The sequence below is a fragment of the Cryptotermes secundus genome, unplaced genomic scaffold (assembly GCF_002891405.2).
Source record: "Cryptotermes secundus unplaced genomic scaffold, Csec_1.0 scaffold204, whole genome shotgun sequence".
In the NCBI taxonomy this organism is placed as follows: Eukaryota; Metazoa; Arthropoda; class Insecta; order Blattodea; family Kalotermitidae; genus Cryptotermes; species Cryptotermes secundus.
Genome location: NW_019738351.1, coordinates 599,602 through 626,942, shown reverse-complemented (window position 1 = coordinate 626,942; position 27,341 = coordinate 599,602). Strand labels below are relative to the sequence as shown.

The following is a 27,341-nucleotide window of genomic DNA, read 5'->3' as shown; positions in this document are numbered from 1 at the left end:
CCTCAGTACCAGGAGCCTTGACATCTCACAACCCTATGGACCTTCATGGCCTGTTACAGGGATAGCTTTACCTTCTTTTTACCTTCATTTCACACATACCAAGTAGACTGTTTTCCACATTATGCCTTACATCTATATTTTATTGGCTTCTGATATTAAAACTAATTTTAATGTCAACAGTATTTTATACATTTCATTTCATTTTATTATCATTCAACAATCCATACATACAGGTATTACAACCATTTGGATAGGGAAATTGTCAGTTTTACATCTAATTCTCATGCATATCTTTACAGTAGACACTGTACCACCCTAACATAGTGGGTTTGTCATCTGAATAATATTATCTAAATCTAGTTACCATTAACTGCATTGTCTTTACACAAATACAACAAATTAATCATCTACATATTACATTTACACACTTGATTAATCAAAAGACATAAATTCATCTACAGAATAAAAGGAATGTTTCAGCAAGAAAGATTTTAATTCCTTTTTAAATGAGTTAAAATTTTGCCTTTGTTTTATTTGATTGGGGACCTTATTATACAAACTAATTCCCATATTTATCACAATCCTCTTAAAAAGAGCTGTATTACAGTGCTGTACATGAAAATTTAATTTTCTTCGTGTGTTATAATTATGAATGTCCGAATTTATTGCCATAAAAGCCTTGTATTTTTTGATAAAGCATGTCACCTCCAATATATACAGAGAAGGCAATGTTAAAACATTGTAATCTTTAAAATCTTTAATCTACATGACGTGCGACTACTAATACCACTAATCACATTCAGAACCCACTTTTGCAATTTAAAAATGCTTTTACTTTCCCCATCCCCACCCCACAATAAGATACCATTTCTCATACACAACTCAGAATTCGAAAAATAAATAACTTTTATCATATATGGACTCATTATTTCTTTTAATATTTTCACCATATAAATTACTTTGCATAGCTTTGCTTTTAGAAATTGAGCATGAGCGCACCATTTTAGGGTTTCTGTCATGTGAATTCCAAGAAATCTCAATTCTGACTGATATACTATTTCTGTATTATTAAAAACTATTTGTGGTCTTAACGGATCTCTCCGCTGTTTTGAGTGAAATAACATGGCAGATGTCTTTTTAGTATATATTACAAGGTTATTTTTTTTGAAACCATATTTCTAATTGTAAGTTTTGAGGTTTTCACGGCGCCTAAACCCAGAAGACGACTTTCTTCATATTTCTAATTCTTTCATAATATTCATTATTTTATGTTGAAGGTCAAGTTCATTTCCAGTAATTATCAAATTGGTATCGTCTGCATATAAAACCAGCTTTGCTCCTTGAACATTTTCTGTAAGATCATTAATGTATAGTAAAAATAAAAGTGGCCCCAACTATTTGTGGTCTTAACGGATCTCTCCGCTATTTTGAATGAAATAACATGGCAGATGTCTTTTTAGTATTTATTACAAGGTTATTTTCTTTGAAACCATATTTCTAATTCTTTCATAATATTCATTATTTTGTATTGAAGGTCAAGTTCATCATTTCCAGTAATTATCAAATTGGTATCGTCTGCATATAAAACCAGCTTTGCTCCTTGAACATTTTCTGTAAGATCATTAATGTATAGTAAAAATAAAAGTGGCCCCAAGACTGATCCCTGTGGTACACCATACTTCACTTTCCTACATGATGAATTATAACTGGTTTTGACACTGCTGTCAGTATTTTTTATTTCTACATATTGGATTCTGTTTGACAGGTAAGACCTGAACCACATATTTGGCATGCCTCTTATGCCATATGGGTCTAGTTTCTCTAAAAGTGTATCATGGTCTATTACGTCATATGCCTTTGATAAATCAAAAAATAATACTATGGCATGTAGACCGTTATCTGAGGCCTCCTGTATACTTTCAATAAAAGACTGACTTGCTGTGTCAGTTGATTTATTCTTTCTGAAGCCATTTTGGATCTCTTTGAAATGTGTAGCAAAGTTCAAATGTTTGGGAATGACAGTAACAAATCAAAATTTGAAAGGAAACTAAGGGGAGATTGAATTCTGGTAATGCTTGTTACCATTCAGTCCAGAACCTTATGTCTATTCATCTGCTGTCTAAAAACATAAAAATTAGTATATACATAACTATAATTTTACCTCTGGTTCTGTATGGGTGTGAAACTTTGTCTCTGACATTAAGGGAGGAGTGTAGACTGAGGGTGTTTGAGAACAGGGTGTTGAGAATATTTGGACTGAAGAGATATGAAGTGACAGGAGGTCGGAGAGCACTGCATAATGAGGATCTTCATAACTTGTACTCTTCTCCAAATATAATTAAAATGATCAAGTCAAGGAGGATGAGATGGACAGGGCATGTAGCACGAATGGGGGAGAAGAGGGATGCATGTAGGATATTGGTGGGAGACCAAGACGTGGGTGGATGGATAATACTAAAGTGGATCTTAGAGAGATAGGACGGGGTGGTATGGACTTGGTTTATCTTATTTAAGATGGGGACCAGTAGAGGGCTCTTGTGAATATGGTTATGAACCTTTGGGTTCCATAAAATGTTGGGAACTTCTTGAGTAGCTGCATGACTGGTGGCTTCTCAAGAAGGGCTCAGCTCCATGAAGTTAGTTAGTTAGACCTGTTTTAAATCATCCGTACAGAAGTAATGCAAAATTCTGTTTTACAATTTGTTACCCTGGAAGAAGGACATATGGCTGAGATGCTTCTGGATTCATGACTGCTTATTAATTGAACACTTGTGTGCTAGTGTGCCTGACATTTCTAGTGTCAGTGTAAACTGGTACTAACATTTAGTGTAGCAACCTGAACCCTTGCAGAATGGATACCAAACCAAATCCACAGAATAGATATGGAATTTTTTGGACATATTGTGGATGTAGTAATTGAATAGAATTAGAAGTATAATTTTTGGAGGTGCAGTTTCAATTTAGAATGTGTTAATAGAGTTGGTAGTTAAACAATTACAATGCTTTGGCCATGTAGAAAGAATGGATAGAACAAGGGGACTGAGAAAGCCATTAAAATAAAAATTTATAAGAAACAAAATTATGGGATGACCCAAAATAAAGGATAGGATAGCCATGTTGTAGGAAGACATCAAGTGGAAAGGAAAGAGGTGGCAAAAGAAAGTGAAAAAAAAAAGAAAGGTATGTGAAGAAAGACATAATCGGAGATTTTCTCCATCAGCCCATATAAAACAGAAAATGATGCTGGAAGAACAGAACAGAACATTTGGTACAGTTACAGTTCATTGTATTCTAATCTTTAGTCCTTTTTAAAGTTTAAATAAGATGACATTTGCAAACAACATTCACCAGCCCCTCCGCCCCCTACATTCAGGCCATATTTTCATACCCAGCTCATTCTGCCCTGAAGATAAAGGAAGCAAGTTTCATTAGACTTTCATAATGACCTATCAGACTATAATGTGTAGAGTCTCAGAAATGTGTATTTGTACTAATATAAATCCTGTGTAATATATATCTCGCTCCAAAATACCTCATTTTATTACTTCAGCAAGCTTCATTATGTATTTTCTGAATACTGTGACCATTCACATGACACACGGTTTAAAATTTCAGTAAGTATTATATGAATTGTATCTTCCCTGAGGTAACACTGTGTGGTCTGGAACAGTGACCCTGCGTGCTTCTTGCTGGCTACTTGCTTCCACTTACTTTTTGACCATCAAGGTGATGGCATGATGCTCTGCTGAAACATCAGTGAACTTAACATGGGATCATTGCAGGAGATGATACTTTTGGTAGTCAACAACTGTGGGAACCTCCAATCCAGCATATTTGTTATTTCTTAATAGAGCTTATATCGACATTATGTTGGTATCCTTGCAGTAACATATTTACTGCAACTCTGTCGCAATGAGACATCCGGATCACAACAACACGTTTTCTTCCATGACAGAAAGTTAAACAAGTAAATGCCAGTAGACCATTCCATTAGGTTGCAGCTACAGATATCTTCTTGTAAAACTAGTAACTTCACATTGTGATAAATAATTGTTTACATGTATCTTGTTTGTATTCATTGCATAAAAAAAGTAAAAAAAAAAAAAAACAGTTGTAGCCTGTGTTGATATACAGTGTATAATATTATGTACAGATCCTTTCACAATGAGCCAGTTCATACACAGCAAATTCAATTTAGCTTCTCGTACAACAAGATTCACATTCGGCAAGAAGATATATCCTACTTTGCTCAGTACATGGTTTGTTTCCATTGCCAATAGCATAGGATATAGCAGATCAAAGAATGAATAACTATTGATGTAAGAAACTGCTTCCAGATATATTTAAAAATGGAAATTATGAGTGAGGGTTAAAACCGCATCCAAAAACTCTAATGCAACGCTTGCACATCTCGTTAACAGCCATGGCTACCATACTCACTGGTAAGAATACTGGATACATTTAATTTCTTTTTTTTTTGTCTACAAAGTACGCAGTAGGAAACAGGAAAATTACATTTTCACTTGCACTAAGTTCTCATACTGCACACACATTTTGGCACGTGTGTAACAACTCTAGAACTACATGATGGATTTTCTTGAAATTTAGTACCGAGTTATACTAAAATTTGCCAACCAATTCAGGTTAAAGTTCTACAATAACAGATAATTTTCAGTGGAGCCTACATGAGTTTCTGTGCATATCTCGAGTAGAACTTTGTTAAATATGGATTGGAATGAAAACATTTTGTACAAAGTTTTTAGCAAAAAATTAAATGTGTCTTATATTCAACACACATTTTCTATAAGTGGTAATCCAGTAAGGAGAAAAGGTTCAATAATTGTTATATTATGCCAGCTTTTCCAAATTTGTATGTTCATTGTAAACATTGATCTTTCAAACTCATGCCAGAATTACTGGAAGTCAATAGGTAATTCAAGCTTCTTCAGCTGTATTTAGTTACAACATAATTCAACATGCTTCTACAGCTATTACATTTGTACCTATGTTACATGTCCCAGGGCTGTCAGACGGTAAAATTTGGTCATCAGTCCTGAGGAACTTAGAATCAAGAATCACCGTGCTGGCCAAGACCATCAACAATGTAGAAGTCAGTTGAACCTCTTCACATATTTAACAGAGGTGACAGTTTGCAGATGGCATCCCTATAGTCAGTGTATTCCTTTCTATTAGCAATGAAACTGAAGGAATGCACCTGTCAGCTTCGACATGTTTCTCTGTCCATATGTAACAAGTCGAGAATCACGAAATGGATTTTACTTCAGTTTCTCTATACGTTTTGATTCAGTTAAGATCGGACAACAATAACGGACACTACATGCAGACCATGTGGTTCTGTGCACATCTCAAGCACAACTTGGTAATATGGAAGCAAAAAATGTATTGGACAGAAGTTGTAGAGAAAAATGGAACAAATTTTATATCTAATTCCTTTTTATAGTATATCTTTGGGTTTTCAAGATATTTAAAGGGTATTTTTAAAATCTGGATACAGCAGCAGTGAATGCGCCAAGCGTTGTTAATTCATGCAACATAACCTAACTTGTAATATATATTAGACCAGCATTCTGAGTTTGTCTAAAACATCTTTGAGGCTGTGTCATCATATGACACTAACGTAGATAGTTCATCATCATTAGAGAGGTACTATATCTTTCCCCCCCCCACTTTCAGTCTCACAGTATAATTCTAGGGTAAGTGTACAGTTTCTAAGATAAATAAATTAAACATGAAATAATAAAAATTGCAGTAATAAGAAGAAGAATAATTAACCAACACTGGTCTAATTTTAACTAGTTAAGATTATCTTACAGCTATTTTAAATTCATTATAAAAACAAATTTTAAGCAGATTTTCATATTTTAAGGCAAAATTTGCAAACTTAAAAGACATTTGTATCCCAAATAACGTGTACCCTTCAGAACACTAGGACAAAGGTTTATATAATGTTATGAGTTTTTGTTTAAGTCTGTGACTATAAACCTACATTGTAAACATTGCCCAATTGAAGGGGAACAGCAGAGACATTTTAGAGTGGCTGTATAAGTACTACCTGACGATGGTAAAAATAGTGGCTGAAACATGTCATAATTGTAGAAACTGTATAGTTATCTCACAATTATAGATATATTGTAAGAGTGGAAGTGAATAAAATATTCTACACACAATATGACTCTGAAATATAATATTACTATTACTGTATCTTGGACCAGGCCATAGCTCAAGCGGTTAGTCGCTGGCTTCCCACCGCGGCGGCCCAGGTTCAATCCCGGGTCTGGTGAAGTGGGATTTGTGGTGGACAGAGTGGCGCTGGGGCAGGTTTTCTCCGAGTACGTCGGTTTCCCCTGCCAATCATCATTCCACCAATTGCTCCATAATCACCCTCACCTATCATCTGGGGCTGGTACAATAGGCCAGAAGTGGCCGCAGTACAAGGGACTTAGTCCCACCCCACTAGCAATAAAAAAAATGACTATCTTATTTTGCTGTTCACAGTGGCCACGCGGTCTAAGGCATGAAACTGTCTTCACTTGCCCAAATGCTGGGATTGTGGGTTCGAATCCCACTCAAGGCATGGATGTCTGTGTGCATTTATTCTGTATTTGTGTTGTTCTGTGTGTAGGTAGCGGCCTTCTGATGGGCTGATCCCCTGTCCAAGGAGTCCTATCGACTATGTATAGGATTGAGAAACTGAAAGATCTGTCAAGGTCCAGCAGAAAGAGTGTAGAGCCGTAGAGAGGTAGGTAGGTGGTTGGGTATGTATGTATGTTATTGTCAACATGCAGTAGGAACCAGTGCCACCATACTGGAGATCTTGTTGAACACAGGACTTTTGTTTCATAACATTGCCTATTTAATGTGTGATGTACCCTCAGAGATGTTCCAAGACAGAGTATGCAAATCAGAATAAATATTTCAAACAATTTGTAATGTAGAGCGCAAATACTATATTTCATCAAAATACATACGAGTAGAGTAGTTTGAGAGCTGAAAAATGCAGATTGACAGATATAGCATTTCCATTATGCATTTATTTTATTCACTCTGCAAGTAAAACAAGTGCCCTGTCTGACAGCAGCCTTCGGTTTTATGAGCGAAGATATTTTTTGGAGGACCTATCAAGTTGTTGCCGTAGTCATGGTTATGCCATGGGTATGTTTGCAGTAAGGTCATTAATCAATCACCATTTATAGATGGTATACAAGTGAAGTCTGAATTTTATACAGAACTTCCAGGCTTGGAACATACATTTAAAACAATTTTGTTTCATACATAAATATTATAGCTTTTGCTTTTCTGTTCCCTCCTGCTGACAATTGAATAACATTTTAATCCATCCTCAATTAAATGCTTTGGAATAACATCTGAAGGAAAGCTGACCTTCTAATCAGCCCTGACCTCCAGAATGTAAACTGAATTGAAAGGTCATAAATCAGGTTTGGGTTTATCTGAAGTGAATATTTGTTCCAAGGGTCAGCCAGGAATGACGTGAATGCTGTTTTCATTAAATGTGTTGTAAATAAAACTAACTTGTTGCATGTGGACACAGTATTGAATTAACAGCCGAAACTGGTTTGCGCTGGACACACGGTGAGTGTGATACATGTAGTGTTTGCAAATTGTCTTATATCTGTATTTAGGAACCAGGCTAATGAAAATCAATTTTCTTAATTTTATTAGCTTAGTCAGTATTAACAACTAGCCTGCGGGCTGAACAACCGAAGGATCAAAGTTGTGTTCCCATGTGACAGCAGATAATTTTCTCTTTGCTGTCACATGTATCAAATGCATATCAAGGGCCCTTTCCCCAGTCATAAAATGGCCGGAGCATGAAGGCGACCACTCACATCCATCTAGTGTCAAAGTTAAGATTACATGGAGCAAACCTCCACTCCCACATGGACCTACATGGTGTGTGTTTGCTTAATTAAACACAGGGGATTTTACCTGAAGTTATTGCCTTTTTGATGTAATAGTAATACTGCTGTTGCTACTGCTATTACTACTACTACTACTACTACTACTAAGAAGAAGAAGAAGAAGAAGCCAAATGTGGCTTACACTATGAACATTTCACTTCTGTTTAAGTAACTGGTAGCATAGTTGGTATAGCAGTTGGCTACAGGTTGGACAACAGAGGGGTTGGATTTGAAGTCCTGGTAGATTCAAGAAATTTGTCTTCTCCATATCACCCAGGCCTGTTCTGGGGCCCACCCAGCCTCCTGTTGAATGGCTACCGGGAGCTCTCTCCTTGGGGGTCAAGCAGCAGAGGCGTGAAGCTGACCACTCACCTCCAGTTAGTGCCAAATTCAAGAAAATGTGGATCCATACATCCACTCCCTATATGCCTTCATGGCATAGTGCTTAATTAGCTAAGCACAGGGACAGCTTTGCCTTACCTTACCTACTGCTAGCAGTATAATGGGATTTGACACTGTGTCTGGTAGATAGGTACCAAGGTTTCAAAGCATCCTGCTGCCTACATCTTCAGGGTAATGTTGATCTGAGCTGGGAAAATGGCCCACAATAAGGAGAGAGGGGAAATGGCACCATGGTTATGAGCTAACTAATGGGAATCAATGACCCTTAGGTTGGCCGTTTTCTAAATTGGGAAAAAGGAAGAAGCAGATTCCAAAGAAAGGCATGGCTAACCATCCACCAGATTACAGTTTTACATGTCACAAGACCATAACCATAATAGAAACTGATGTATGTACTTAAGATCTCATACATTTTTAGTGTAATATAAATTATAAGGGGTTACAAAGGTAAGAAAATATACATGAAGAATTTTGACTGAGAAACTTAAAAAGGAAAAAGAGCACACTTCAAAGACATAGGTGCAAATAGTGGAGTATCATTTGTGAACATGCGATGAAGGTTCTGAAATTACACAGTTTTGACTACCATAACAATTAATTGTCTAGCATTAATGCATTTCATGAACATAAGCTATGTACTAGCAATGAGCAAGAGAGCAGTCTTTTGTTTCGGTGTATTATGTCTATTCTGTGAGCACTGCTAATAATTTGATGTGGTTATGCTTAGTGTATTTAGTTGCCTTATTATATCATCCACTGTTTTATCATATTTAAAGGATTTATTATGTTATTTTTCTATGGTTTTTTATATTATTAGTCATTTGATGTGATGTTTAATCTCATATTTATTTTTTTTTAACTGACTTGTCCAATTGTACATAATGTAACAGTTATGGATGTTAAATAAATAAATAAATCAATCAATCAATCAAAAATAGTATTTATCATGGAATCTGACTTACTTAATGAAGATTTAAAATGTTTCTTTCCTTTTTGAAACAACACATTGATATATGGCCATATACCAATTTTGTCTATCAAGACTGTTAAGAACTACTTTACTGATAAAACATCTTACTTTCTGAGTTTTAGATTACTTTATTAACATGATTTAAAGAATATATTACAGATTTACTCATTCCTGACATTTCCTTAATTAGTGACACTATGCCTCAAAGTTATTTTTAAAAAAAAGATGTAGCCTAAATATGCATGAATCACATCTCCCTTTATTATAACAAACCTCTAAACTTTCCTGTTTTGTCTAAATAATTCCATTCTAATTTATATTTATACTTCTAATAATGAAGAAACCCTTCTGGAGTTAGATAACCTATAAGATATATGATTCCTGAAGTAATATTTTCAGTTTACTGTTGATTTCTGTAATTGGCTTCCTAAATGATTACTTTCTGTTTCAGTCTTGGAGAAGTATAAGGGAAAGATCTTCCACAATGTTCCGTTGGGCAGCTAGTAAGGTGATCTTCAGTAATTCCTGATTTTATTAAATTCCCTGCTACTCTTTGCATCAGTGTAAAGACTGGTATTATCAGATTGTTGTAAATTAATCAGTGCATGGATTCCACCTGGAAATTTCAAAGGGGTGTAAGCCATACCCCCACATAAACTCAAGTTTTAGGGATTTAAAATTATTTTTGATACCTTTAGATTATTCAGGGTTGAACATTATATTGTGTTAAGAAATGGTTTAAATTCTTCATAGTAATAGTTGGTATACGAGTATTTTCTTTTTTTCTTTCAATTTTGATTTATTTGCAGAATTCCCCAGGGAATGGGGGTTGTCAGATGTCTGGCTTTTACACACATGCGCACACATACGTGCTAGAATATATATTGTCCCAGTATTGGATGAGTTCATTTCCTTACAATTCCGATACTTGTATTAATGTCATTAAGGTCAACAATGTACATCTTCAGTGTACTACCCATTCTAATTATATGTATACATTACTCCTGGGCAACAGCAAGTAGATTATCTAGTTTGGTGGAACCTCGGTGATCCGAACCCACATCATTGCAAATTCCCAATAATCCAAACTGACCTAGAGTACCAGCAGAAAATAAAATTCATCACCTCCAAAAATTACAAATTTAATTTAATTATTTTACTTCTTTGGAGTAAAATTAATTTGTATGAAATATGTATATATATATATATATATATATATATATATATCAGCAGCATTACTGCTCAGTTTTGTTTTATACAAATACAGTGAAAACTCAACACTGATTTTGATCTTAGCCAGAATATCAGCCATCCTGATTGTTACTTTGTCTTTATCAGTCATCCCAATTGACTTTATGTTTCAAATAGGCCATGACCACTTCCATCCAGTGCTTTCCATTTCACCATAGATGATCATTGTCTCAAATGCTGTAGTTAGATATCCTATGAACCAGGTGACTGACAACTTAAAAAGAAACCAAATATAAACATTTTGGAGTTTAGACTGCCTAACCCTTTCAGCGTTGTGACACAAATGTCTGTGCCTTTTCTAAACACTCATGACATGCCATGGCACAATCATGCTCATGTGATGTTTTACATTTCCATTGTAGCCGTTGTAAAGACAAGTGGTAGCAACCCAGAACTAATGCCATCTTTTGGATAACTCTTAGAACTACTTGAAATGAAGTATCACCAAATCCATTCAGAAAACATACAGTTAATCTCGTTTTTAATGTTGTTGAAATGTCTGATCTGATGGATCATAAATACTCGACTTCATAAGAAGTTATGAACACCTGACTTTTATAAACTAAAATTTGATCTCAACTGTAATTCATTAACGTGGTTATTGTTAATTTTTTAGGCTTGGTCAGTCCATGTGGAAAAGGCTAGTAAGAAGATCCCCAGAATGGATCACCGTGCTTTGTCCAGTGAGCAGCAGTCAGAAGAAATGGCCCCAATCATAGCGGCAGAGGCTCCACATGTTGAGCCACCTTCTCAGGTTCCAGAAAGTGCCGATGTAGTCATTATGGGTAAGACACACTCAAGGTGCCTAACAGCCAAGCCATTTCTATCCACACACGAGGTTATTATATTGTGGCATGCAGACCTGTTGCAAGGCAACAACCATGAAACAAACAACTAGGCAGCATCCCGTCGTCAACAACAAGGGAACAGTGTTTTGTGTGCAGCCCATGCTGAGATGTTATGAGCATGACAGTTAGTAAGTGAGAGTTGAGTTGAATTGAGTCAAGCCTAGCTGAGCCAAGTCAAAGAAGATTGGGAAAATTTAAGACATCATAGAGCAAATTACTGTGCCTTGACCTATCAGGGCTTCATAGAGATGACTCATAGGTTTATATTGTGATCCTGGAAGGGTGAATATTAATACTTTGAATGTTGTGTTTGTTAGGTGGAGGAACTGCAGGATGCCATACATTGTACCAATTAGTAAAACGAGGAGTTAAAGCAGTGCTCTTGGAGCGTGGAAAAATTTCTTCTGGTACAACTTGGCAATCGGCTGGTATTGTTTGGAGGTTACGACCTGATGATGTTTTAACTCAGCTTCTGAACTCAACACGAGACTTGCTGATGCAACTTGAAGCAGAGACAGGCATTGATCCGGGCTGGGTCAACAACGGTGGCCTCTTCATAGCCAGCACCAAGGTATGAGTTCCACAAACAATGCAGAAATACGGCACATACAAGTAACTAACCATACAATGAATGAGAAATTTAGTTGGACAGCCTGCTTCCAGTGCAGATATTCAAGGTGTTTTCCATAAGTGATGTTACATGTCTGGTAATACAAGCACAAATCCTTAGATATCTGCGAAATAAAATTTATATTCTACACCATTATTTTAGTTTGATAGATCAGTCAGAATAGTGATGGCCTACGGGCTGGACAGCTGAGGCTTGATTCCCAGAACAGCCAAGAGATTTTTCTCCACTCCACAGTGTCCAGGGGCCCACATAGCCTGCTATCCAATGGTTACTGGGGCTCTTACCCCAGTGGTAAAGCAGCTGACCACTCACTTGCATCCAGTGCTGAGGTCAAGAATGATAGAGCTATGCCTCTGGTCCTCCATATGTTTGCATGGTGCTTAATTAATTAAGCACAGGGATTAATTTACTTTCCTTTTACCCATGAGAATTAATCTACCTTTGATAACTCCCCCTCACCTCCCCCTGCCTCCTCCTCCTCCTCCTTCTTCTTCTTCTTCTTCTTCTTCTTCTTCTGTTGCTTCCACTTGGAGCATAAGCATCCATGAAACATTAATTTTATTAGATATACTGGAAGCTAGTAAATAAGCTACACTAAATGAACACCATCATAGGTCATTCCTCGAGGACTTAACATATTGCAGTCTGGTATGTCCTTTTAATTAAATGCTACAGTTCCTGTATGTACATATACATGCACACATACACACACACACACACAAATTATATCCGGAAAGTAAAGAGACAAAGTCCAGAAAATATTTGTAAAATCTTTTTTTTATTCATTTTTGGCACGTTTGCAACACACCTTTATTTACGTTTCAACATAGTCACCATGGATTGCAGTACACTTAGTGAGCCTTGGAACAAGTTTTTTATTCCAGCATTGTAGGAATCTCCCACCTGCTCCCTTAGCAGTGGAAAACAGTTCTTGACATTTTGAGACATTCCTGATAATTTTCACTGATTGGTAAACGTCTGTCAGCATGAATGTCTTCATCAATTTCTTTAATGATTTCATCAGTGACAACGGATGGCCTTCATCATGAACATGACTTCTTCCTGCTTCAAATTCACGATACCCTTTTGCCATGATTTTCCTGTTCATAACGTCTTCGCCGCAAACATAAACAAGTTGGCAGTGAATTTCAGCAGCAGTTTCCCCTTTCATGTGAAGAAATGGAATTGCTGCTCGAAACTCACATTTGGCGGGATTTTGAATCAACACGGCCATTTTAAACACACACTGCGAGCACAACGTTGCCGCAACTATGGCCGGTGAACTGGGCCCTGTCACACGGTTCCTATCTCACATGGCAGCACTGCCATTTCTGAAAAAGGAAATCCCTTGCATTTTTACTGGACTTGTATCTTTACTTTCCAGATACATCTTGTACATTGAAGACCCTGAGGCAGGGAGCAACTTAAGTTACATTTTAAAGTTTCAAATGATGCCTTGGAGCTGAAGTGTGTGAAAATTGCACATACAGATCTCAGTTGTGTTTCACAGAAAGGAATCTCTCAAAGTGAGAGTCTTTATGCAGTGAATATGGCAAAATTTTCAACTTTATTATATCTTACTGCACTTTTCTGTATGCAGTACAAGTCCTGCACCACCTTGCTGGGTACAGCTTACTTTTCTGGACTGGATGCAACTGTTTTTTGTTCCTTCATTTTATGTTTGTTGAAGGTCCCTCACTTCTGCTTGGGGAGTTCTGTGTGGGTCGTTGTGGGTTGGTTCCTGTGCTTGACATCAAGCATCATCTGAGCTGGACCCAGTTGCATCATGTGTCCCAGATTTTGTGTTCTTCTTTCCCCAGTTTGCACAGTTTTGGCTTATGACTGCCAGTTAAAGAAGGAAAAGAAGAGAGGTTAGATATTTCTTGATGAAATTTCTTTCTGCAGACAATCATTGCCAAAAAAAACATTTCTCTTAGATAGCAACAGTGCTTGGTGTATATTGTTATTCTATCAAGTTTGGTAAAAAAGGTAAAGTTGTCCCTGTGCTTAACTAATTAAGCGCTATGCCATGAAGTCATATGGGGGAGCGGATGTATAGATGAACATTTTCTTAACCTCAGAACTAGTTGCAGGTGAGTGGTCAGCTTCATGACCCGGCCACTTTGCCCTCAAGGAAAGAGTCCCCAGTACCCATTGGATAGAAGGTTGGGTATGCACAAGAGCCGGTCTGGACCACATGGAAAAAAGAAAATTCTTGACCCAGCCAAGGCTCAAATGCTGACCCCTCTGCTGTCCACCCCATAGCCAGTCGCTCTACTGGCTGTGCTCTCCTGACTCCCATCAAGTCTGGTATCTTGATATAAATGTCCAGAAGTTTTCAAAGTTGTAGAGGTTAAATATTTTTGTTAAGTTTGTTTTTAATGCTTTATTGTCTTCATGTTAATACTTTTTAGGAGAGGCTAGATGAGTATCGACGCTTGGTTACCATGGGTGTTAGTTTTGGCATTGAATCATCTATATTGGATCCTGAAGAGACAAAGCAGGTCTTTCCATTGATTGATGCAGATGTTATCCAAGGCAGTTTGTACTCGCCAGGTGATGGTGTTGTAGACCCATGTAAACTTTCTACAGCACTCACACAGTCTGCTATCAAGGGTGGAGGACAGGCAAGTTCATGCAGATTCTAAATGCTTATGACGATGGTGTATAATACACAGAATTACTGGGTTTTCAGACTTTGTCCATATTATTGACCTGATAAACTCAAGTTCATGATTCTCTAAAAGTTTGTTACAATAGTTGATTTGTTACGCAAATATTATATGGAGATTATCTGTTGTCTGTTGTATATTTGTATATTTGATTTCCATAACGTTTCTGTTATCAGGTGTAAGGGGGAAGATTCCGCTGCTCATTTGGGTCTGTTAGAAAGAGATAGTCTTGATCAGTAGTCATGGTGTATAAGAGGTACACTTCAGATAATGAAGAATGTATTCCTTGAGAAGTTAAAGTTACTGAGCAGGTCAAGAAGTTTTATAGAACCCAAAATTGATTACTATGATGCCAGAAGCTACTGGATCACACATTCCTCTTAATACAGATTGTGCACAGAGTACGTTCAGTGTTTCAAAGTATATTGTCACATAGTGTGTGTGACTGTAGACCAGGTTTGGATTGGTGAATTGATTTATTGGCATGTTTATTATACACACAACTTGGAACTACAAGTAATTACAGCGCCATCACTAATCTCCACAATTTGCAAATCCCCACAGCACACACTAAGCCTTTTCCAGCCTGCTATGTCTTCACCAGTTTCTGACAGTGGAGCTTTTTTCAGCTTCATGCACTGTGGTACTCTGTTCACAGCCTTCCATGCAGAACTCAAGTGAACTCATTGTGTCAACTGCCCTGGTTATGTCATTTCAGCATGGACAACATAGAAAACACCACATTTTGAACAGTAACTCTGTTGTTGTTGCATGCATATTCGTTGCCGCAGGAACATGTTTATTGGGCCATTGCCCAGAAACAGTTGCTGTTTGCCAAGTCACTGCTTTGCAGTGGGTCTGTAAGCCATAATATATTTCCAAAGCCATGACACATAATTAAATGAAATGCAAAGGAAAATGATGACACATAATTATAATTTGTATTAATAATGTTTCATATGCTTACTAGTTGTTATGTCACAGCTACTGTCACGTGGTAGTGACTAGACACGTGGTTCAGATAAATAATTTGATTTATTGTATACTGATTCCTCTTATTAATAAATAATTGCATTGTATATGTATGCAGTATGGTTTCATGATCTGTTATGTCACTCTTGCTTGTTGGCTCTGTTATCACAGACACATTGCTAGACTTCGTGTCCTGGTAACAAAGACTCTTCTGTCATGTCTTGGACTCTCTTTATATTTCTCTATAGTAGACTGATTAGAAGACGGCTGCCCTTACAGTTCCTCCTCCATTCTGTCTCTCTGTCGCTGTCGAAGATTGCATACATATGTGGTTACTAGCGATCATTGCTTGACATTATCTTGTAACAGATGTCTCTGCGGCATTTCTCTGATCCCAGTAATCTGACTTCCAGGTGTCATGTCACAGTGTTATGGTGTCAGTAGGTACTATAAGCTGTGTTTCCGTAACCTGTGTTTTTATATACCCTCAAAAAGAAAAGTCAGGGGATATTAGATTCACGGATGTCTGGAACATGTCTGCCTGTCCTCATGCAAAAACCTTTCATTTAGAGCAGCTGTACACAGTTACTTAAAAGTAAATAGTGCACAGCACTGTTGGAAAACTTCAACTTCTCCTCTTCCAGTTGCTGAAAAGCAAAATGTTCTACCATTTCAAGGTTTATGGTAGTCTCAGAAGAAAAGGTGGATGTGTGTCATACAGGACAAAATGTTGAATTATGTGTCATTTTATAAGGGGAGCTTGTGTGGAAGTTCATTGAAGTTAATTCTAAGTGTGTGTTGTCATTTTAACTTCTGTCTAATTTAGTTATGTACCATGGTTATGAAAGTATAACACTTTGAAACACCAATGTATTTTTTGAACACATATTCTCCTTTTACCTATGCCTTTGTTTCCCAAATTGGTTTTTTCCCTTTAAGTTTTCCAATCAGAATTTTCTATTCATTTCTTCTATTCTCCCCATACATGTTACTGGCCGATGTATGTTATTACCTCTAATTTAATCATTCTTATAACAATATATGCACATGTTTCATGAATTTTTGTCAATAATGAAATATTCAGATATTTGCGTTGATCGTTCACCGTCTTATGTGCAACACTTATCACCTTTACAAGTTCAAAAGTTTGTTTAATGTGTTAAAATACACTACATGTTTTGGCCAACATGGCATCATTAGGTGTTAAGAATATGCCTAATGCATCAGAGGGACCTACATATGCATCAGCAACAAGTGAAAGCAGCAGTTTCCTCATTAGACATATTCTTAACACCTGATGATTGCCATGTTTGTCAATACATGTAGCATATTTTAAAACTTTAAAAAACTCTTAAACTTGTAAATTGAGGGACACGTGGTAGCGTAGTTAGTTGAGGCACTATGCTACAAGCAGGAAGGTCGCGGGTTCAAGTCCCAATAAGATCAATGGATTTTTATCAATTCACTAATCCTTCCAGCTGCACTATGGCCCTGGGGTCGATTCAGCCTCTAACAGAAAGGAGTACGAGGAATTAATTAATTTTTCCTGGGAGTAAAGCGCAGCTGCCGCATAAGGCTGACAACCTTACTACCATCTTTGAGCCAATTGTCTAGATAATGGACAACAATATGTACCTTCACGGCCTGTTACAGGGATAGCTTTACTTTTACTTTTTACTTGTAAAAGTGATAAGTGTTGCATATAAGATGGTGAATGACTGATGCAAGTGAAAAGTGCAACAGGATGCTACAATACAATATTATATTCAGATATGTAATACCATGGAATAAAAATAAAAATGGAAGGGTTGCCATCAGACTTTTTTTAAGTTATCTATTCACAACATATTCAACCCAGACAGGCCACTGTCAAGCGATTCTTGAGGCAACCACTCCCCAATATAATTAGCTTCATGTGTTTGTGTAATATATGGTGCTTCTCCATTGGGCGATTTTTTAGGTGTTAGAGCATTGTCCAGTTACCAGCATTTTAACAGGAAAGAACGGCTTTGGATCACGGCAGATCACAGGAGTCGTAACTCCACTTGGTTCCATAAAGACCAATTGTGTTGTCAATTGTTGTGGTAAGTTACCTACACTAACTCTCTGATGCATGAAGTTAATCTAAAAATTAAAAGTTTAATTCAGACCTCACAAAAAAACACCCTGTATCTCCATTACAAAAGCCAGCCTGTTACTGTTATTTAGGGAAATAGTTGCTTTTTAGTCTTAGAATCATACAAAACCCATAAATAATCTCTGTGGATGAAATGGATGTTGGGGCAGGTGGACTGAATTGTAACTGCTCTGTTTCAGAGGGTTGAACATCATATCTGAATAAAAGAGGACACGTGATGGACAAATAACTTTTAAAATCAAAGGCTTGTGGATGTATAGAGCAATGGGAATACAAAAACTGGAATATTTATTTAGAACATGTTTCTTTGTGGCCAGAATTGAAGGTCTTTATTCTGAAGCAAGGGTATCTTGTTTCTTTGTTCTGAGAATGGACTTTATGTTAGCAACTCTGTATAATTGAGAACAATGCCTCTGTTGCCTCTTCAGAATGCACCCAACCAATATCTGAATGAGGATTCTATATAAGATTTGAGGGTATCATATTGGTGATGTTCAGAGTATGACCAGATTGTTACATTACGTTGTTTTGTACCTGGATTTCAGTGTTACAGAAGAACTTGCTGCCTTTATCTTGAACCACAATTCAACCCTGAAAATGGAGGCAGCTTGTTCTTTTAAAATGTTGGCAAACACCAATACTATATGGTGTTGTCAAGTGTTTCGAGTGTGATTGTAGACGGGTTTTGGGCTGGTAATTCAATTTAGGGGACTCTTTGATACGGCACGTGACTACACTATACACTATTACACAAACATGCACACACACGCACGCACGCACGCACACTAGTGTTCACAGTCACTTCTTACTTAACTAGCTATTGCTTGGTAGTGGCTTCCAATGGTGGACATTCCCCTTCCTGTGGGTTCCATAACTGTCCTGTGCCTCAGCTGCCAGCTTCTCACAGCAGAAGCTCACAAAGACTGAACCACAGAAGTCTTCTAATTCACTCACCAACCAACTTGCTCCACTACACTGACTAACTCTTACTAATTGCCCTGCTTGTAACTTCTCAGCATGGACCGCAGAGGGAACATCATTCCTGCTGTTTCACTGTTACTTAGCGGTCCTTGCAGAAAACACCATTACTGTTCGTAGACTGCTGCCTAGGAATGGCCAAGGCATCGTCACTGCCTAGCAGCAGGCCTGCATGCCACAATATCATAGAAGTTTACTCTTTTCCATATCTTTTCAATATGTTTAACCGATATTGAGAAAAAGTAGATAAAACATAGAGCATCAGTTCACTAATGATCATAACTATCAGTACTTATCAGTTGTTAAAACCACTTAATGGTTCATTACTGTCATTACTAATGATTTACTAAACTTATTTCTAAATTTAACTTTTATTTGGATGTTCCAGGGGTGTGGGCACGTGAAATGGCTGCTATGGTTGGGCTTCATCTCCCATTGGTTCCTATGAAACATGCTTATGTCGTAACTGAGAATATCCCTGAAGTTCAAGGGCTTCCAAACATACGAGATCATGATGCTTCCATCTATTTCCGTGTCCAGGAGCAATCGCTTTGCATGGGCGGTTATGAAACAAATCCAATTCTGTTGGAGAAGGTATGGAGTATTTATACGAGGGGTTCTGTTGGTCTTTGGGTAAAAATAAAGGAAAAGTTGTCCCTGTGCTCTACTAATTAAGCACTACGCCATGAAAGCATATGGGGCGTGGATGTGTAGATCCACATTTTCTTCGGTTGGAGGTGAGTGATCAGCTTCACGATCCAACTGCTCTTCCCCAAAGTGAAAGAGCCCCTGGTGTCCATTGGATAGGAGGTTGGGTGGACCCCAGCACTGGTGTGAATGAAGTGGAGAAGAGAAAATTCTTGACCCTATGGGGACATGAACTCCGACCCCTCAGGCATCCAGCCTGTAGCCAGTCACTATACTGACTATGCTATCTTGGGTAAGACACTCCACACTGACATGGTTGATCCCCTGAGGGGACTATTGCATGAATATTGTTATCCTGAAAGTGGCATTCTGGTAGACCATACAGTTCATGAATAAAATGATGCTACTTACTCAAGATTGCTGTCTTCTGATACATGATGGCATATAGTTTGGTGCAAGATAGTAACGTTCCAAAGGAACCTGTTGCCTCCATCTTTTACCCTGAAGATGGGCACTTCAGATTCCTCCAAAATGTTAGTTTATGGATGGTATCCATCAGCATAATTGCAAGGCTTCACATATAAGAAAACTTTGATCTAAGAGTGCTGAGTTTGACTTTTTCCAGGTTCCACATGACTTTCAGTTCAGTCTGTACGAGTTGGACTGGATAGTGTTCAGCAGGCATATGCGTGGAGCCGTGAATCTGATCCCCGTGTTCGAAACTGCAGGCATCAAGGGAACAGTGTGTGGCCCAGAAAGCTTCACACCAGACCACAAACCTCTTCTTGGTCAGTGCACGGTGATACTCTGAGACACACAGAAAATCTGGGTTACCGAAATAGCTTCAAGTGAGATCTAAAGCTGCAGAGATCTGTTTCCTGAGATACAGCACCATGTAGTCTGGTGGAAGTATGCTGACCGTTTGGAGGAATCTATTGTCCTGATCTTCAGGATTGAAGGGTCAGCCCAAAGCAAGCATCAAGCAGAGCTGCTTACTATTGTCTTTATGTTGGTTTCTTGCTTGGCTTACTCTTCGACATCAAAGATATTGTCACATGTTGGGTATGTCACGTGACAAATAATTTCATGCTGTATTGAATATAACGAATTTATTCCACTCGCTCTCACAATTGCACAATTTACAATCTCACAATTACTGCCATTGACAGTATCACAAATACTTCTCCTGTTTCCATTCACTCCGGTGAATGCTAGACAGCAACTGGCTGGTTATTCTCTCTAGTAACTGGCTCAATACACACTACTCACTACCCTAGTAGCTTCCACACTGACAACACAGAAAACAGTTACGCAATAGCTGCCACTGTTGCATAACATCGTATTTACAGGCGTTGCTGGGGAACGCTGCCGAGAGTTGTTTATTGCTGCGTAGTATCCACGGTGTCCCCTGTTACGTCACTGTGGAAAGTGCTGTTACGTCACCACGGGAGGCGACTGAGTGTTTACCGAGCGTTGCGTAATAATGGAAGGGGTGGTAGTATGTGACGTCACTTGCGAGACCGCAGAGTTCACGTGACCCCTACTTCCCATTTCACCATCCACGTCACACTGCTCCCTTCTAAAGGTCAATATTGTGACATAAAGACCCACTGCTAGACTCAATAAACACATTCCAACAGAGACAGATTCTTGGTATAGTGCCTGTTGCTGGGTAATGCATACAACAATACACAACAAGAATGAAAGACACTTTCTATATGTTCTCTGCCATGCCCAGTGCTGGGTAACAGACCAATGAACACGCATTCTGACATGTGACACAAGGCAATATAACACAGAATTCCAGTTGAGCAGTTAGTCAGAGTACAAGAATGTCAGTTGTCAGTAGGAGATAGCCACGGGAAGTTAGTAGCTGAAATAGAATTAGAAGTCGGCCTGTGAAGACTTAGTGCATGATCAGAAGATTTCATCACACTGAGACTGTTTTAATTCCATTGCCAGGAGGTGACTAGTGAAGGCTGAGAACCCTAGTGTATGTGTAATGGTAAATTGTAACTTGTGTAAATCAGTGAAAGCAGTGTTTTTATTAGTCACAGAACCCTGGACACGTGAAAGTATTGTTGCTACAAACTATCAACAGGCTTTCACCAGACTGCATGGTGTTATATCTCAGAAGACAGAAATCTTCAAGACAAGATTCAGAGTCATCAGGCCTGTTAAGTTGCCTCTCAGGTCAGATCTAAAGCTGCAAAACTCAAGAAACATATTTCATTTCTGAGTGAAACCTCAAGTGTGAAACCCTGTCAGCGCTTCCATTCCAGTTCCATAATATATTTCTTGTACCTGCAGGTGAAGACCCCAGGTTGCATGGCCTATATCACAGCTGTGGTTACAATGCTGCTGGAACTATGCTAGGAGGTGGATGTGGCGATCAACTGGCCCAGTGGATTGTAAATGGGCGTCCCGATCTCCATATGTTTGATTATGATATAAGGTAATAATGCATAAGGTAAAAAAAAGGTGAAGTTGTCCCTGTGCTTAATTAATTGAGTGCTATGTCATAAAGATATATGGGGGAGTGGAGGTGTAGCTCCACTATTCTTGACCTCAGCACTAGATGGAGGTGAGTGGTCATCTTGACGCCCTGGCCACTTTAATTCCTGTGGAAATTGCCCCTTGTACTCATTGGATGGGAGTCTGGGTTGGTCCCAGACCTGGTCTGGATGATGTGGTGAAGAGAGAAGCCTTTCCCTCGATGGGAATCAAATTCTAGCTGTCCAACTCATAGCCCATCCCTATACTGACTGAACTATCCTGACTCCCAATGTAAGGTAGCATGAAATATTACTTAAATATACGAGAGTCGTGTTGCTGATGGATCCATTGAGTGTAGAATATGTATGAATGTAGATTATGAACTGGAAAATCTGCACACCCCCCCCCCCTGCAATAAATCGTGTACCACATTGTAATAGTGTCTGACAGCTTTGGGGTGTCTCCATTTACATCATGAGGAGTAGATTTGGTGAATGTAATGTCTGCATGTTCTATTTGGACACAGAAAATGCACCTGGCTTACAGATTGTGCATCGCTGAGTGAATAGTGGTCATGATATTCAGTGGTGACCTGCCCCACCATGTTGATCAGGGAAGAGTGGACCAAGTTAGGTTGTCATTTATAGTAACTTGTGTTGATTAATTTGTAACCTTACCAAGTTTTTGTGACTATTTTGGTTTGTCACAGTCAGGACTCAGTACCGCAGATGACTTAGACCCAAAGTTATCCCATTTTCCTTTGGATGTTTTCATGTTTCAGCGGTCTTAGTGGCCTGTTTTTGTAAGCAGTCCACATAGTTTTTGGTCTGGCCAGTTCCTTGGCATGCTACCATGGCAGAGCATTGGGCAAATTTTCTGTGTCTTCCTGTTCAGGTAGCTTGTATATTGTTACATGATTGAAGACTGATAGATCTGTGCTTGTCCTTTCAGGCGCTTCACACCAGAACAAAGAAGAGATGCTGCTTGGGTTTTTGCAAAAAGCCATGAGAGTTATGCAACAAATTATGACATCGTCTTCCCTCATGATGAACACCTGGCAGGAAGGAACTTTCACCAAGGTCCCTTTCATCAGGTATGTGTTATTACGTTACTGGAAATCTACATTTATGTCAGAGAAAGAATGTACAAGTTTGGTGAGAGTCCAAGCTAAATACTAGTTACCGCACATCTCTTCCATCAGATGGCCATAGTCATCTCCCTGCTGGAAGAGAAGCATTTTTATCATTGACTTTAGTAAAATATAAATATACAATATGTTTTATAGTTTAATTATTTAAATAATTGAAATGGTAATATTTATCAGTGTAAATTCATAACTGGCCACAAGAATGAAAATAGCAATTCATGGGAGTGTAGGAAAGCAAGCAAAAGAGTGGCAGGTGCTAGGCAGTTTGCGGGTAAAGTTCTGTGTTCAGTCTTTTCTGACCAATTTTTTGCAGTGGTAAGAACAACAGTAATGGTGACAACAACAACAATAATGTATAATTGACAATAATTGATGTATAATGAACAGAGTAAATAATTATTTAGTTGATCCTTAAATGCCTTACCTCCCAGCTATGTATCACGTAGGATTTGTGTGGTCAGACTTAGTGTAATTGAATAAAATGGTATATATATATATGTATCCAGGAACTGGTTGATGCTGGCTGTGTGTTTGAAGAAAGACAAGGATGGGAGAGGCCTGGCTGGTTCTCGCCCAAAGGACCAGCTCCTGTGCCACAGTATGACTGGTATGGTTCATATGGAACGCCACGCAACTCAGATGTCCGTTATGAAAATATGTTGAAAGCAGACCATACGTTCGATTTTTCAAAAAGTCACCAAGCGGTAAGTTACCAAACTTTCGGCTGTCCATGGCCTTCAGATATGGTCTCTGTTGACTTCTCTTCACTTTGCCCATCCAGGCAAGAACGTATAACCTGTATCTGAAGTGGTGACATCAATAGGGAGCCTTCTTTTGCCACAAGAAATAGGGTGATCATGAGAATAATTGTCAGCACACGGGACCTAGAGTTCAGAAAGTGTGGGTTTCTTCTCATTCCTGAAGTTTGATCCTTGGTAGTATTATGCTGTGTAGTCTGGTAAGTGGGTGGTACTATTTTGAAGGGACATAATTGCCTCAGTGTGGAATGGAATATGAAGGTATTGTGGGAATATCCCACATACGTACACGCTGTTTCGCCAGTATAACAGACAACACTCACTCCTAGGTCAATATCACATTGCCACACATTGCTGGCTATGCTCATACTTATACAGCACTCTAAGTCGAACCCACCTGTAGATCATCACGTGCACTAACCAATCACATTCAGAGTCAAAGTCAAAGTCATGTTACAACTGACGGTCAATCAGTGTGTCTGTCTTCGTGTTGAGCCCCAGCTGGGGATAATGACCAGATGTTTTCTTCTTTGTGAAAGATGCTGTCCTGTCCATTTGGGGTGCCCTCTCTGACGAGAGGTCGGGTCTGTTATTTGTCAGTCACTCTGTATTAATAAGTCCACTGTCTGTATTTACTTGATTTACAAATCCACACTTACTCCTTCTATGTACAATGTATACAAGGCCTATGTCAATCCAGGCATTGTACAGCAGATTATGTCCTATTTCTAGTAGTAATCACTATCACGGCGGTCTAGTCACTTGAACGGTCGTATGCCTGACCGCCGCCAAGTTTAAGCCCCTTATACTTTCTGTGGCTAGCTTCGCCTTGTCCAATGTTGCGAACATTCTCATTTTCATGACTTTCTATGACTTCTGCTTGTTGCCTGCATAATATTGTTATGTGATCATATACGTATGGGATTTGGAATGCCATGTGCAAATCGTGGACTGGAGTGCGCCTTGGAAAATTTCCAATGGTGCGGAGAACCTTTGTTTTGCAGGAAAAATGTGTCATCATGTTAACAAGAGTCCAGCAGCCCCACCATTTCTGATAAAATGAGTACCAGGAACTTTTCTAGTTCATTCAAAGCAAAATGTGCATAAGTATGCCTACTAGTTTACCATGTCTATCTGGCCCCATATAAAACCCAAGACCTACTTATCAGATTTTTCATGAAATTTGATACTGACTTTGCAGTCTCCTGGGTTGTCACACAATCTGGTTCATTAAGTCTGTACTAACATTTTTGAATGAACATAATGCTGTGGGATTGTCGATGTTCTAAATGACAGCCATGTAGAACTGTAACAATTGTATATATATAATTGTATAAATTGAAGGAACAGAATACCTGTGAAGCTATGTGGAATGTTCGAAAGTTGGCTGGCCCTCAAAAGGGCAGTTTGTTCCACCGTGAGTGCGCTGGCAGAATTTGCTCCTTCGTAGTAGGCCAAGTCTTATGGCCGTTCAGCTGGCCTGTCTGGCCTGTGATGTAGTTTTGCATGCACCGGTAGAAACAGTTGCCTACGGTGTGGTTGCAGGAGTTGCGGCAGCTGTGTTAGTTGCCTGGTTGCAGTGAAGGGCTGACGACTCTGATGACTGATCGCTCTGAACTGAATGTGATCACTGACCATTGCGTCAAAGTCAAAGTCATGTTGCAACTATGGTCAGTCAGTCTGTCTGTCTTGGTGTCGAGCCCCAGCTGGGGCTCATGACCAGATGTTTTCTTCTTTGTGAAAGTTGCTGTCCTGTCTATTGGGGGCGCCCTCTCTGACGAGAGGTTGGGTCTGTAATTTGTCAGTCATAGTCAGTCCATTGTCAGTATTTACATATATTTACAATTTAATTCTAGACTTAATTTCTATTTCTATGTACTATATATACAAGGCCTCTGTCAGTCCAGGCTCAGTACAGCAGATTATGTCCTATTTCTAGATGTATTCGCTACCACGGCAGTCTATTCACTTGAACGGTCATGTGCCTGACCGCCGCCAAGTTTAAGCCTCTTATACTTTCTGTGGCGGGCTTCGCCTTGTCCAATGTTGTGAACATTCTCATTTTCATGATTTTCTATGACTTCTGCTTGTTGCCTGCATAATATTATTATGTGATCATATACGTATGGGNACTCTAATGAATGTTCTGAAGGCCTTGGCTTCGATCATTTCTATGTGTAATCTCCATGTCACTCTCTTATCGAAGATTACATTTAGATATTTTGCACTATTTACAAATGGAATATTTCATCCATTTAGAGTAAGAGAAGACTCAGGCGGTCGAAGACCACGAGAGAAGTAGACCCCCCAGTCTTATCTTCATTAATTTTTGTATTCCAGCGCTCACACCAGGTCTCCATTGAGCTGAGACCACGCTGGAGTTTCTAACAATAAAACCCTCCTTGGGATCTGTCGCATATAGACAGGTGTCATCTGCAAAGAGGGCCAGGTGAACACCATGAGTTTGGGGGGCATCATTTATGTACAAGTTAAAAAGAGTAGGGGAAAGGACAGAACCTTGTGGCACCCCTGCTTGCATTTCCCTTGGCGTTGACATTTCGCCTTCAACCGAGATCCTGAATTTAGGTTGAGAAAGAAAGGACCCAATAAGTTTGGTCAAACTGGTCGAGAATTCCAATTTTGATAACTTATACAGTAAGCCTGAGTGCCACGTGGTATCAAAGGCTTTTTCGATGTCCAAGAACACTGCGGCCGTAGACAATTTATTGTTGAAATTAAGGGTCACGTGGTCCGCCAGCCTCATACAGTGCAATGTCGTGCTGTGACGTGCACGAAAACCAAACTGACATGCGTTGAGCAGGCCTCTTTCTTCAATATGTTTACGGAGGAATTTCAAAATTGCTTTTTCGAATAGTTTTCCTGTCGTGGACAGGAGGCTGATCGGACGTAAATTTTGAGGAAATTTCGGGTCTTTACCCGGTTTAGGTAAAGTTATTATTTTTGCTTCCTTCCAAGTATTTGGAAAATGAGATAGCCGAAAACAATGGTTGAATAAATGAGTTAGGTGAACCAATGGTCGCCTTGGAAGGTGCCTGAGGCATTCATTTGGGATGCCTTCAAATCCACAGGCCTTTTTTAATTTCAGGGACATTATTAATTTCTGAACGTCACATGGTCTGATCCTTTGAGGGAGGTGGTCGTCTACGGTTTCCAACAGAGCTTCAACTCTAGCCTCCACCCGCTGTTCATGGTTTTCATCGCACAGGTCATGTGGAGTGAACTGAATTTTCAAATAGTCGGCAATTTCGTTGGCTTTTTCAGAAGGATAAAATTTAAGGCCAGAAGAACCATGAATAGCAGTTGGTGCCCTTGGTCCGTCTCTCTTAAGGAGAGATTTCGCAATGGGCCATGGCAATGACTTCAGCGTTACCTATTTTAGTTTCCCACCGTTCAAGTGCCTTTTTACGGGTCATTCGCCTGATTGATTTGGTGACCAAATTGACTGCTGTTTTACACGCAGGATCCCTGGT

At 38.9% G+C, this 27,341-nt stretch overlaps 1 protein-coding gene across 1 annotated transcript in view; it reads left to right on the top strand.

Annotated features, from left to right (window-relative positions):
* The first annotated feature begins 7,391 nt into the window (after positions 1-7,391).
* LOC111870733 (sarcosine dehydrogenase, mitochondrial) overlaps positions 7,392-27,341 on the top strand; it is a 39,417-nt gene continuing 19,467 nt past the window's right edge. The window contains exons 1-11 of the mRNA XM_023863241.2: positions 7,392-7,611; positions 9,764-9,820; positions 11,180-11,348; positions 11,729-11,982; positions 14,457-14,669; positions 17,647-17,770; positions 19,190-19,395; positions 20,075-20,237; positions 21,760-21,904; positions 22,897-23,038; positions 23,599-23,796. Of these exons, the coding sequence (XP_023719009.1) occupies positions 9,797-9,820; positions 11,180-11,348; positions 11,729-11,982; positions 14,457-14,669; positions 17,647-17,770; positions 19,190-19,395; positions 20,075-20,237; positions 21,760-21,904; positions 22,897-23,038; positions 23,599-23,796 (1,638 nt within the window). The 5' untranslated portion in view covers positions 7,392-7,611; positions 9,764-9,796. The remainder of the gene's footprint in view (positions 7,612-9,763; positions 9,821-11,179; positions 11,349-11,728; positions 11,983-14,456; positions 14,670-17,646; positions 17,771-19,189; positions 19,396-20,074; positions 20,238-21,759; positions 21,905-22,896; positions 23,039-23,598; positions 23,797-27,341) is intronic.